At 42.2% G+C, this 12,488-nt stretch overlaps 2 protein-coding genes across 10 annotated transcripts in view; both read right to left on the bottom strand.

The window, feature by feature from the left end:
* ZNF410 (zinc finger protein 410) overlaps positions 1-5,399 on the bottom strand; it is a 45,433-nt gene extending 40,034 nt beyond the window's left edge. For 2 of the 4 annotated variants that reach the window (XM_012438085.3, XM_012438088.3), the window contains exons 1-2: positions 5,313-5,398; positions 36-217 (exon numbers count right to left, since the gene is read on the bottom strand). In XM_012438085.3, the coding sequence (XP_012293508.1) occupies positions 36-68 (33 nt within the window). In that variant the 5' untranslated portion in view covers positions 69-217; positions 5,313-5,398. The other 2 variants (XM_012438089.2, XM_012438086.2) reach the window with 2 other exon arrangements.
* A 1,547-nt stretch (positions 5,400-6,946) lies between these two features.
* PTGR2 (prostaglandin reductase 2) overlaps positions 6,947-12,488 on the bottom strand; it is a 29,360-nt gene continuing 23,818 nt past the window's right edge. For all 6 annotated transcript variants that reach the window (XM_064375029.1, XM_064375028.1, XM_064375025.1 and 3 more), the window contains 3 exons: positions 11,880-11,967; positions 10,415-10,454; positions 6,947-8,287 (listed from right to left, as the gene is read on the bottom strand). In XM_064375029.1, the coding sequence (XP_064231099.1) occupies positions 8,211-8,287; positions 10,415-10,454; positions 11,880-11,967 (205 nt within the window). In that variant the 3' untranslated portion in view covers positions 6,947-8,210. The remainder of the gene's footprint in view (positions 8,288-10,414; positions 10,455-11,879; positions 11,968-12,488) is intronic.

Raw genomic sequence — 12,488 nt, 5'->3', positions numbered from 1 at the left:
ACCAAAAGAAAAGGAAACAAGCTGACTGGGCTCACCTCTGGTTTGGATTCTAACTCATCTGATAACATTGATTCAGCTTCCAAAACCTGTAGCTATTCAGGGGACAAGTTCAAATTTAATTCAGAGCCAATGATACCTTCCTGTTATGTTCATATTCCTCTAGGAAATACTATGCTCCTCCTGTAAGATGTTGTACTAGGTAGGTAATCAATTTAACCTAGAATAGGGGTAAAAAAGAGAGAGGGGGCATTAAGAGCAGTGGGAAAACACAGCTACATAAAGGCACTTCTTTACATATCCAAAAAATCACAACAAGCAAGCAAATAAAGAATTCAAACCAAAACACTTGTTTTAAAATACAACAAGCTCAACAGGCATCAAAACCCATGAAAATACTATACTTTGATGCAGTATTTCAACCTCTAATAATCTATTCTAAGAAACTATCTTAAATATGGATATAACCATGTCCAAAGATGTCCATCTTATCCTATGTAATAATAAACTGGTAGCAATGTATATATGTACGTGTGTGTGTGTGTGTGTGTGTGTGTGTGTGTGTATACACACACACACCCCCCAATTAGGGAATGGTTGATGAAATATGGCACTGTCATTTCAAAATATGCTATGAATGGTTGGGCATAGTGGCTTACACCTGTAATCCCAGCACTTTGGTAGGCTGAAGCAGGTGGATCACTTGAGGTCAGGAGTGCAAGACCGGCCTAGTCAACATGGTGAAAACCCATCTCTACTAAAAATATAAAAATTAGCTCGGCATAGTGGCAGGCACCTGTAATCCCTGCTACTCGAGAGGCTGAGGCAGGAGAATCCCTTGAACCCAGGAGGTGAAGGTTGCAGTGAGCCAAGATCGAATCACCACACTCCAGCCTGGGCGACAGAGTGAGACTCCATCTCAAAAAACAAACAAACAAACAAATAAACGCTTTGAAGACAATGCAACAGCAGATGACTGACATGTTAAACTATAAAAATAAGGCCAGGCACAGTGGATCCCAGTCCAACACTTTGGGGGACCAAGGCCAGTGAATCACCTTAGGTTACGAGTTCGAGACCAGACTGACCAACATGGTGAAACCTGTCTCTACTAAAAACACAAAAATTAGCTGGACATGGTAGCATGCGCCTGTAATCCCAGCTACTCTGGAGGCTAAGGCAGGAGAATCAGTTGAACCCGGGAGGCGGAGGTTGCAGTGAGCTGAGATCGTGCCACTGCACTCCAGCCTAGTTGATAGAGCAAGACTCTGTCTCAAAAAAAAAAAATTATAAAAATAAAATACAAAATTATATACTTGCTATTATTAAAACTAGTTATAATAAGCATCAGAAAAAGTAAAAGGAGATTCATATAGCTATGACAGTAGCTATATTGTGTGGTAGGTTGGTGTGACTTAATTTTCTTTTCTCAATTTTCCAACTTTTCTAAAAGGCAACCATATTGTTTTGATAATTTTAAAAATTACATTAAAGAAAAAGTTGAAATTTGAAGAGTCTTTCCCAAATATAGTATTCTCAGGACCCTGATGCAGCTGTTCTCTCCTTATACTTTATTTATTTATTTATTTATTTTGGGTCAGAGTTTCACTCTTGTTGCCCAGGCTGGAGTACAGCGGCATGATCTTGGTTCACAGCAACCTCTGCCTCCCAGGCTCAAGCAAATCTCCTGCCTCAGCCTCCCAAGTAGTGGGGATTACAGGCATGCGCCACCAGGCCCAGCTAATTTTGTATTTTTAGTAGACATGGGGTTTCGCCATGTTGGTCAGGCTGGTCTCGAACTCCCAACCTCAGGTGATCCGCCTACCTCAGGCTCCCAAAGTGCTAGAATTATAGGTATGAGGTACTGTGCCCAGCTACTCCCTATAATTTAAATTCTTACTTTATTAAAGCTTAGTTTCTTTTCAGGATTTTGGAGTGTGAGTCCATTTTATTTGAAACAATTGTTGCTAAAATTGGGAGCACTATTATAAATAATTATACAATGTAAACTGTATCCAGGATGGGTATATTTTCAATCAATGGGTACTTTAAGTTTCCAATTAATACCAGGTAGCGTGGAAAGGTGGAACAAGACAGACTTTACAAAGAGGGCACTCAGGCCAGGCGCAGTGGCTCACGCCTGTAATCCTAACACTTTGAGAAGCCGAGGTAGGAAGATCACCTGAGGTCAGGAGTTTGAGATCAGTCTGATTAATAAGACAAAACTGTTTCTAATAAAAATACAAAAATTAGCCAGGCATGTGGCGGGTGCCTGTAATCCCAGCTACTCAGGAGGCTGAGGCAGGACAATCACTTCAACTCGGGAGACGGAGGTTGCAGTGAGCTGAGATCACACCACTGCACTCCAGCCTGTGCGACAAAGCAAGACTCTGTCTCAAAAAAACAGAAGTACCTGAATAAATGTTTTTTTTTCTCCTGTTGGTTCTTCCCTCTCTCTTTCTAGCTGCCTGAAATCCTCATTTTTCATTGTAAAGAAGTAACCATTTACAAGATATAAATGGAAATGCTCCTTTCAAGTTTCCCACATAAAGTATTATAAATCCCTGACTTTTCCTTCCACACACATTTTTCTTATTCAAGCACTGCAACAGCTTCATATGATTTATCCATCCCTTTACTTAGTGAGGAAGGAACCAAGGCTCAGTATATTACTTAATTACCAACTTATTAAGTTGCAAAGCCAGGACTCCCACCTACAGAGGAGGTACACAGGAATCACTGGCTTGAATAGTGATTACTATATATTCTAGGTTTGATCTTGAATCTCCATGGCTTAAGAATTCCTCTTCCCAGCCTAGGCAACACAGTGAGACCCTATTTCAACAACAAAAAAAAATTTCCAATTAGCTTCTCATGGTGGCACATGCCTGTGGTCCTAGCTACTCGGGAGGCTGAGTAGGAGGATCGCTTTAGCCCAGGAGATCGAGGCTGCACTGAGCAGCAATCATGCCACCATACTCCAGCTTGGTTAACAAAGGGAGACTCTCAAAAAAAACAAGAATTCCTCTTCCCCAATTTCAGCTTGTCTTCACAAGCCAAGAAATTACCATAATGTTTGTTGTTTAAGTCATTCTTAAAGTTCCTCCAACTTTGAGATTCCAGGATTGTAAAATCTCTGAGGAACCAGACAACTATTTACTGTCCCTTATATGTTATCTAAGACATCTTTTTATTTCAGGGTTTTTGCTTCAGTAATCTTTAAAAATTAACATGAGCATTTTCTCAAAGTGGGTATTCATATTATAACTAAGTACTGCCATAAAATTTTGGTGCCCAAGTTTATGATTTGTATGTGTACAATATGAATAAAATAGAAAATAGCAGGATGCATTAAGATACACAACTGAATTCAAAAGAATCTGTACTAGAGCACTCAGTATCTTATCAAGTGTATCGTGGGGATCTCATCTTTAACACAGCAACGTACCATGTACATTAGCTACAGGTGTAAGGGTAAATATGCAATTAAACATTCCTATTCCCAATTCCTTACTCAACAGATTTCCAAAACTGCAATGTCAATCTTTTTTAAAAATTAGTTTCACTAAGATATAATTCACATACCATACTATTGACTCATTTTAAGAGTATAATTAAAATATCTTTAGTTTATTCAGAGTTGTGCAACCAAAACCACGATCAATTTTACATTTCATCACCCCACGAGGAAATTCTGTGCCCATTACCAGTCACTTCCCACTTCTAATGTGTTTACTATGAGCTTAAAGGCTTCCATACAAGCTTCCCAGTAAGCACCTGGTAGGTACTAAATAAATATTTGTATAATAAATGAATGACACTACAAATGATAACTACATTTTTCTCTAGTTCTCTCTTCTGAACTCCAAACCTTCATTTCTAACTGCTTGCTAGGTATCTCCACATGTATATCCAATAGCATCTCAAACCTAACAATGTCCAAAATCCAGATTATTATCTTACCAAACCTGTTCTTCTTCTTGTATTATCTGTTTTAATGATCGCCCAATCTTCCTCCCACTCAGTTACAAATTCTAGGTCTTTAAATCTCTCTCATTCTCCATTTTTAAATAATTCTCGTGATTCTCTGTTCCCTATGTAATGCCCTGTTTGGGTTTCTCAGTAACTTCCTACTATACTATTAAAACTGACTTCTAACTGGTCACCTGCCTTTAAAACTCCCCTTTCCAACGATCTTTTATGCACCCATTCAAGTTATATTTCCAAAACACAGAAATGCTTGTCATTCCTATTCGAAGTTTAGTGCCTCAGAATAATCGTCATAACCCTAAGGGTAATTCTCCAGAATAATTGTCATAACCCTAAGGGTAATCCCCTTTGTTTATACAGAAAAACTCCCCAGAGTTAGAGATTAAGTAACTTGCCAAAAATTAGACATCTATTTAGATGCAAAACGTAAAAAACTACAACTTAAAACTTCTGACTGCTACTTTGGTTGTCTTTTACTCTGCACCACACTAAGATAACACAAAGTGCAATTTCTCACTTCCTAACAAAATGCCCGACTTTATTTCCAAATGTTTCTTTTATGTATTGCAAATATGCTGCGTTGACCTTTGTGCCAACCTAAGTACTAAAAGTCCCAAGTTAACAATATTTAACTTCCAAATGGTGCCTAAATGCATTTCCGAGCTTCGAGCAAGTGGGATAAACTTTTAATAAATTGGATTATCTTGAGAAACTTCAGAAGACAAATTTGACGCGAAATGCATAAAGGCTGTAAACACTCACAACCCGCACACTCTCCCCTACTCCCCCAATTGACAGGCGAAGGAGAAATCGGCAGCCCAGTCCAGCCCAGCCAAGTAGGCAGCTGTCCCTCTTTCAGACCCAGAAAGTAAGTGGTATGAAAGGAGAGGATAGCTCTGGACTGAAACATTCAGGGGACGGCCTCCTAGCATCCTCTACCCGCAACCACAAAGGCCTTAGTAATAAGGCCCCAAGGTCCGTAGGCAGGCCCCGGCTGCCAGTGTAGTCCAAGAGTCCCCGCCTCGGGGACTCGCTGGCTCCGGCTTTCTCAAGACAGACTGTTCCCATGTCCCTGCCCCCAAAACCAAGCAAAGGAGCTGGAACATCGCCCCTAAAAACCCGCGAGGGGAAGGGCCGAAGCCGCAGGGCTTCAGACTGGCCGCTCCCAAGCCCGCCAGATCCGGGAAGGATGCCCAAAGAAGGCGGTTTCCCCATCCTCTCCCGGGGCGAACTCGGCCCCAGCCCCCAAGTAGCCGGTACTGGCTCCCGCCCTCAAGGGTACTACCTAGCGGAGCAGGTGTGGCCAGGCCCACCTCGGAGCTCACCTTCTAGTTCCGGGCAGCCGGCAGGCCGTCAGTCGGTCCCGAATTCCGTCCACACACAGCGTCTTCCGGCTCCCGCCGGAAGCAGCTCGAGCGCGGGACAGGAAGTTTGGCCGACCCCCCACGCACACAGCCACTCTCTCGCCGCAGGGTCGGGCGGCAGCCGCACTGCTTTGGGCCCCAACGTTAAGGCTGCTCCCTGCCCAGGCCTACGATGCAGGGCTCAGCCCCGGACAGGAGAAGCCTCAGCCTCCCCCATCCCACTCATTAACTCTCGGCCTTCGGGGCTTCTCGGTCCCCAAAGCCCGAAAAAAACAGGTCAGCTAATTCTGTGACGTCACTGCCTCCCCGCAGTAGCGGAGGGAGTAGTTTTTCCCATCAGGGGAGGCGCTGCAATGGATGCAAACGAGAAAGAAAAGATCACTACTTAAACATTTATCAGAGGTCTCCATGGAGAGGACCTCGAAGTTTCACCGCCCGATAAAGGAACTTGCAGAATCAAGTTTCCCATTATATACGGGACGGGCTATGCAGTGAGTCTGGGTTCCGTGTTGTAATTAGGGTGTAAAGAGCTCCTGGATGTCCCAACTAGGGGCTTGAACACTTGACTTCCAGGCTGGAAGCCACTGCTTGTTAAAGCTTTATGAGTTTGACTGACTGGCGTGCAGAAGAAGGAGAGACTCAACTAACTGCGGCCGTGGGAATTAAAAGAGTTCTCTTTAAAAAAGTATTTCTAGCCGGGCCTGGTGGCACATGCCTGTAATCCCAGCTACTCGAGAGGCTGAAGCAGGAGAATCTCTTGAACCCGAGAGGCGGAGGCTGCGGTGAGCCGAGATCACACCATTGCACTCCAGCCTGGGCAACAAGAGCGGAACTCCGTCTCAAAAAAAAAAAAAAAAAATCATTTTCAAGGTTAAAGATAAGCCTTGATGACAAGTTTGGGTACACAGATTACTAATGGTGATTTAAAATAAAGGAGAAATGTTTCAGAGGAAGATAATTCCTCTTTAGAAAAGCAGAGTAGGCCAGGCGCGGTGGCTCACGCCTGTAATCCCAGCACTTTCAGAGGCCGAGGCGGGCGGATCACTTGACGTTGGGGACCGTCCTGGCTAAGACGGTGAAACCTCGTCTCTACTAAAAATACAAAAAATTTAGCCAGGCGTGGTGGCACGCTCTACTAAAAATACAAAAAATTTAGCCAGGTAGCACACGCTTGTAATCCTAGCTACCTGGGAGGCTGAGGCAGGAGAATCGCTTGAACCCGGGAAATGGAGGGTCCAGTGAACTGAGATCGCACCACTGCACTCCAGCCTGGGCAACAGAGCGAGACCCTCTCAAAGACAAAAAAGCACTGTGTAAGGTGCCAATCCAGAGTTGAGGATATTTACTTGGAGGTTGCAGGTGATGGTCCAGTGCTCAAGAAAGAGGTCAGAAATACAGGGAGATTTAGGAGTTAGTTAACATACAGAGAAAAGATGAAACCCCCGCAGGAGATGAAATGGTCCAGGAAAAGTAACAAGAAAGGGCCGCTCAAGTAAACTGGAAAGGCTGATTACCAACACAGTTTGAATCTACTTATTACAAATGTTGCATACAAAATTATATTGGCAGGGTGTAGACAATCATAAGCCAAAACATTCAGAAAAAATCTTCAGTTTTACTGTTCTGCGAGGATTGATTACAATTAATAAAACAAACTCTTATGAGGTACATCAGTAGGTTCTAAACATTCATGTTTACAAACATTTGTTAATTTGCCCAGTCCTGTCATTTTCTGAAGCTGTCTTGGTTGTCAATCTGTTTTTGTTTCTTGAGATGGAGTTTCACTCTTGTTGTCCAGTCTGGAGTGCAATGGCCCAATCTCACCTCACTGCAACCTCCGCCTCCCAGGTTCAAACGATTCTTCAGCCCTAGTCTCCTGAGTAGCTGGGATTACAGGCGCCCACCACTACGCCCAGCTTATTTTTGTATTTTTAGAGACAGGGTTTCACCATGTTAGCCAGGCTGGTCTCGAACTCCTGACCTCAAGTGATCCACCTGCCTCTGCCTCCCAAAGTGCTAGGATTTGAGGCATGAGCCATCGCACCCGGCCATCAAACTTTTTAATCACCTAAAACTCCAAGTGATGTTTACATCTATCTGTGCTCTCAATCTTTACCACTATTTGACAGTATGTGCCTGCTAACGTAAAATAAACATATTACTTTTCTCAATATATATTGAGTTTTTAGGCTATAAATTATTTGGCAAAATACAAAGAGATCATCCTCTGGAGTAAATCTTATCAACTTAACCAACCCAGTTATTTATCTTCCCATACTACTCCCAACCCAAAGCCGCTGGTCTCCTATCCCAAAAACTTCCACAAGCTCTGAAACCCCCAATCCTGCTCCCAGTCCCTATGTACACGTCATACTATTAAGCCTTTTCTGTCTACAATGTGAAGAAAAGGCCATTTCAATTCTATTCTTACACCAAGTTTCAATTTAAGAATCATGTAAAACATTTCTAGTTCAACAAATCTTTACTAAGTGCTTCTCAAGCGTTCTCATTCTATTTGTTAAAGCAATCTATTTTAATAAGTTATTACTAAACATTAATTTTAAAAAACTTATTGTGTAAGAGTCATTAATGGTTGTATCAGATCATGTAAAATGTTTTCTAGTTTAACAAATCTTTACTAAGTGCCTCTCAAGCATTCTATTTTTTAAAGTTATTAATTTTTAAAAACATTTATGATTCATTAATGAGTATATCAAATCCCCTATGGCCACTAAAAATAACACCTATGATCACATTTAAATCAAGAGCTATGTATGTCCTAAGGATTTTTTAATGTATCTTTGAAAATACGCAAGATGGAAAAGAAATCTGTGATTCCCTTGATGACATTTACAGTGATTACAAAGAGATTTCTTCTGAAATGCAAACTATCTGCTTTCCAATGTTACCTCCTGTCATCATGGACTGGAATGCAGCTGGAAAAAGAGAAAGTACGTTATCTGAAAAGATAAATGTCACTATCATACTTGTTTCCAGAAGGTACAACATATAAAATTAGTTTCAATAACTTCTTCAATTATTTTGAATATTAATCACAGAAGAAAACTGTCATGAAAAGAAATCTCAAGTAAAAAGTTATACACAAACTAACCCAATTAACATCTCAAAGAACTTTTGCCTATACTGGAAATATTTAATTGGTATCTAATTGGTATGTACATCAATGGTCATTCTTTATAGTGTCTGAAGACTACAGCCAAAAAAAAATATGGGAAGAAAATGTCAGTGAAGGGCGAGCATGGTGCCTCATGACTATAATCGCAGCACTTTGGGAAGCCAAAGTGGGCAGATACTTGAGGTCAGGCGTTTGTGACCAGCCTGGCCCATATGGTGAAACCCTATCTCTAATAAAAATACAAAAATCAGCCGGGCGCGGTGGCTCACGCCTGTAATCCCAGCACTTTGGGAGGCCGAGGCGGGTGGATCACGAGGTCAAGAGATCAAGACCATCCTGGTCAACATGGTGAAACCCCGTCTCTACTAAAAATACAAAAAATTAGCTGGGCATGGTGGCGCATGTCTGTAATCCCAGCTACTCGGGAGGCTGAGGCAGGAGAATTGCCTGAACCCAGGAGGTGGAGGTTGCGGTGAGCTGAGATCGCGCCATTGCACTCCAGCCTGGGTAACAAGAGTGAAACTCCGTCTCAAAAAAAAAAAAAAAAATACAAAAATCAGCCGGGATTGGTGGTGTATGCCTGTAGTCCCAGCGACTTGGGGGGCTGAGGTGGGAGCATCGCCTGAGCCTGGGAGGGAGAGGCTGCAGTGAGCCATGATTGCACCACTGCACTCTAGCCCGGGTGACAAAGCATGACCCTGTCTCAAAAATAAAAAAAAAGGGCCAGGTGCTCACACCTGTAAATTCCAGCATTTTGGGAGGCCGAGGCAGGAGGATCACTTGAGGCCAGGAGTTTCCTGGGCAATAATGAGACCCTGTTTTTTTTTTTTCCTTTTTTTTGAGACGGAGTCTCACTCTCTCACCAGGCTAGAGTGCAGTGGCGTAGTCTTGGCTCACTGCAATCTCTGCCTCCCAGGTTCAAGTGATTCTCCTGCCTCAGCCTCCCCAGTAGCCGTGACTATAGGTGCATTGCCACCACGCCCAGCTAATTTTTTGTATTTTTAGTAGAGATGAGGTTTCTATGGAAAATTAAAAAAAAAAAAAAGCCGGGCATGGTGGCAAGTAATTGTAGTCCCAGCTACTTTGGTGAGAGGATTGCTTGATCCCAGGGATTCATAAGTTACAGTCAGCTATGATCATGCCACTGCACTCCAGCCTGGGCAGCGGAACGAGACTATCTCTTTTTTTTAAAAAAAAAAAAAAAAGAAGAGAAAACACCAGAGAGGTAGTATTAAAAGATAAAAGACTTTGGCCAGGCACAGTGGCTCATGCCTGTAATCCCAGCACTTTGAGAGGCTGAGGCAGGCAAATCACTTGAGTTCAGGAGTTCAAACTGCCTGGCCAATATGGTGAAACCCCATCTCTACTAAAAATACAAAAATAAACCAGGCACTGTAGTCCCGGCTATTTGGGAGGCTGAGGCAGGAGAACCAATTGATCTTGGGAGGTGAAGGTTGCAGTGAGCCAAGATCACATCACTGCACTCCAGCCTGGGAGACAGAGCAAGACTCCATCTCAAAAAAAAAAAAAAAAAAAAGATAAAAGACCAGCAGGCAAGGTGGCTCATGCCTGTAATCCCAGCACTTTGGGAGGCTGAGGTGGGTAGATCATGGGGTCAGGGGTTTGAGACCAGCCTAACCAACATGGTGAAACCCGTCTCTACTTAGAAATACAAAAATTAGCCAGGTGTGGTGGTGCGCACCTGTAATTCCAGCTACTTGGGAGGCTGAGGCAGAATTGCTTGAACCCAGGAGGCAGAAGTTGCTGTGAGCCAAGAGCGCACTGTTGCACTCCAGCCTGGGTGACAGAGTGAGACTCCGTCTCAAAAAAAAAATTTTAATTAAAATAAAATTAAAAAAAAATAAAAAAAAGACTATCTTCTTGTGCTGAGCACATGAATATAATAAATAAGTTACATTCATCTTACCTCCCATGTTTTCCAATCCATTTATTACCGTCTCTTTAATCTGTAAATCAAAATAGCTAGATTTAATAGCCTTTGAACTTCAATGTTTCTATATAATAGTTTCCATACTTACAAAAGCCAGCAATACTATTTAGCACTTTCTGTCTAAAAACAGATATTCTTTATTTCATGTAGGTGGCCCAGAAAAGTTTCCTATCAATTGATATTTTTAAAAGTAATATCCTATTTTCCCATTATTTTAATCTCTTTAATTAGTAACAGATCGCAAGCTATACACTCTTTTTAAAAAAAAAAGAAAGAAAAGAAAAGTACAGAAGCACATAAAGGTACAAACTTGCCTATCATTTGCAGATTTCAAGAATAGCCTAGGCCAGTCTGGGTGCAGTGACTCACAGCTGCAATCCCAGCACTTTGGGAGGCTGAGGTGGGCGGATCACTTGAGGTCAGGAATTCAAGACCAGCCTGGCCAACATGGTGAAACCCCATCGCTACTAAAAATACAAAAATTGGGCCGGGCGCTGTGGCTCACGCCTGTAATCCCAGCACTTTTGGAGGCCGAGGCGGGTGGATCACGAGGTCAAGGGATCGAGACCATCCTGGTCAACATGGTGAAAACCCGTCTCTACTAAAGATACAAAAAATTAGCTGGGCATGGCGGCGCGTGCCTGTAATCCCAGCTACTCAGCAGGCTGAGGCAGGAGAATTGCCTGAACCCAGGAGGCGGAGGTTGCGGTGAGCCGAGATCGTGCCATTGCACTCCAGCCTGGGTAACAAAAGCAAAACTCCGTCTCAAAAAAATAAATAAATAAAAATAAATAAATAAAAATAAAAATAAAAATACAAAAATTAGCTGAGCAAGTGGCACATGCCTGTAATTTCAGCTATTCAGCAGGCTGAGGCAGGAGAATCACTTGAACCCAGGAGGTGGAGATTGCAGTGAGCTGAGATTGCGCCACTGCACTCCAGCCTGGGTGACACGGCAAGACTCCATCTCAAAAAATAAATAGCCTAGACCAGTATGTCTGAACCCCAGATTAATAACTCCTGATTTTCGATTAACAATTAAGAGATATATTAGAATGTCCAGGGAAGAAGTATGGTGGTATAAGCATTGGGAGGTGTTTACATGATTCTTGAGAAAGCACAGTTCTAACACAGAGCAACATCACATAAATATTTGTTAAATTAATAAACATAATGATTTTACATTTGGGTGAAAACCTATTGATTCTGTAATATAATCTATGGAAAGTAAGGCTAGAAAATTTTAGCTAAAGGGAATAATAAGCAAGGGTTTCTTAATCAGGAGGCTATACTCACATGGGAGGTAGAGTTAATTTATAATATTCAGTATACTTTTGTAGGAAGTTTTATAATGAAACATGTTTGCTATAGTACATTTAAATAATGCAAAATTACATCAAGTAACAGGAAGAATTATATTGATAAAGAATAGAAGTTCTACCTTTAGCTTTCCTTCTTTAAACCACTGACTCAGCTGTAGAATGCCAGGCTCAAATTTGTCTTTATAATTTAACAACAGAAATCTTTCCCTGCAATGAGGAAGAAAAGGATAATGATTAGAGAATATAACAGGAGTGGTATTCCAAGATCACATCATTCCAGAATTCTACTATCTGTTAATCCTTAAAATATAAGGACTTAATCACATTGAGTCTGGTCAGATACAGGTTTTTTTTTTTTTGAGATGGAGTCTCGCTCTCTCACCCAGGCTGAAGTGCAATGGCACAATCTCGGCTCACTGCAACCTCTACCTCCCAGGTCAAGCGATTCTCCTGCCTCAGCCTCTCGAGGAGCTGGGATTACAGGTGCCTGCCACATTAATTTTTATATTTTTAGTAGAGCTGGGGTTTCACCATGTTGGCCAGGCTGGTCTCCAACTCCTGACCTCGTGATCCAGCTACCTCAGCCTCCCAAAGTGCTGGGATTACAGGTGTGAGTCACCGTGCCCTTTTTTTTTTTTTTTTGAGTCAGAATCTCGCTCTGTTGCCCAGGCTGGAGTGCAGTGGAATGATCTTGGCTCACTACAACCTCCGCCTCCTGGGTTCAAGCA

Source organism: Aotus nancymaae, unplaced genomic scaffold (genome assembly GCF_030222135.1).
Source record: "Aotus nancymaae isolate 86718 unplaced genomic scaffold, 86718_ANA_hifiasm-v0.15.2.pri h1tg000011l, whole genome shotgun sequence".
Classification (NCBI taxonomy): domain Eukaryota; kingdom Metazoa; phylum Chordata; class Mammalia; order Primates; family Aotidae; genus Aotus; species Aotus nancymaae.
This window is presented reverse-complemented; position numbering and strand designations above follow the sequence as displayed.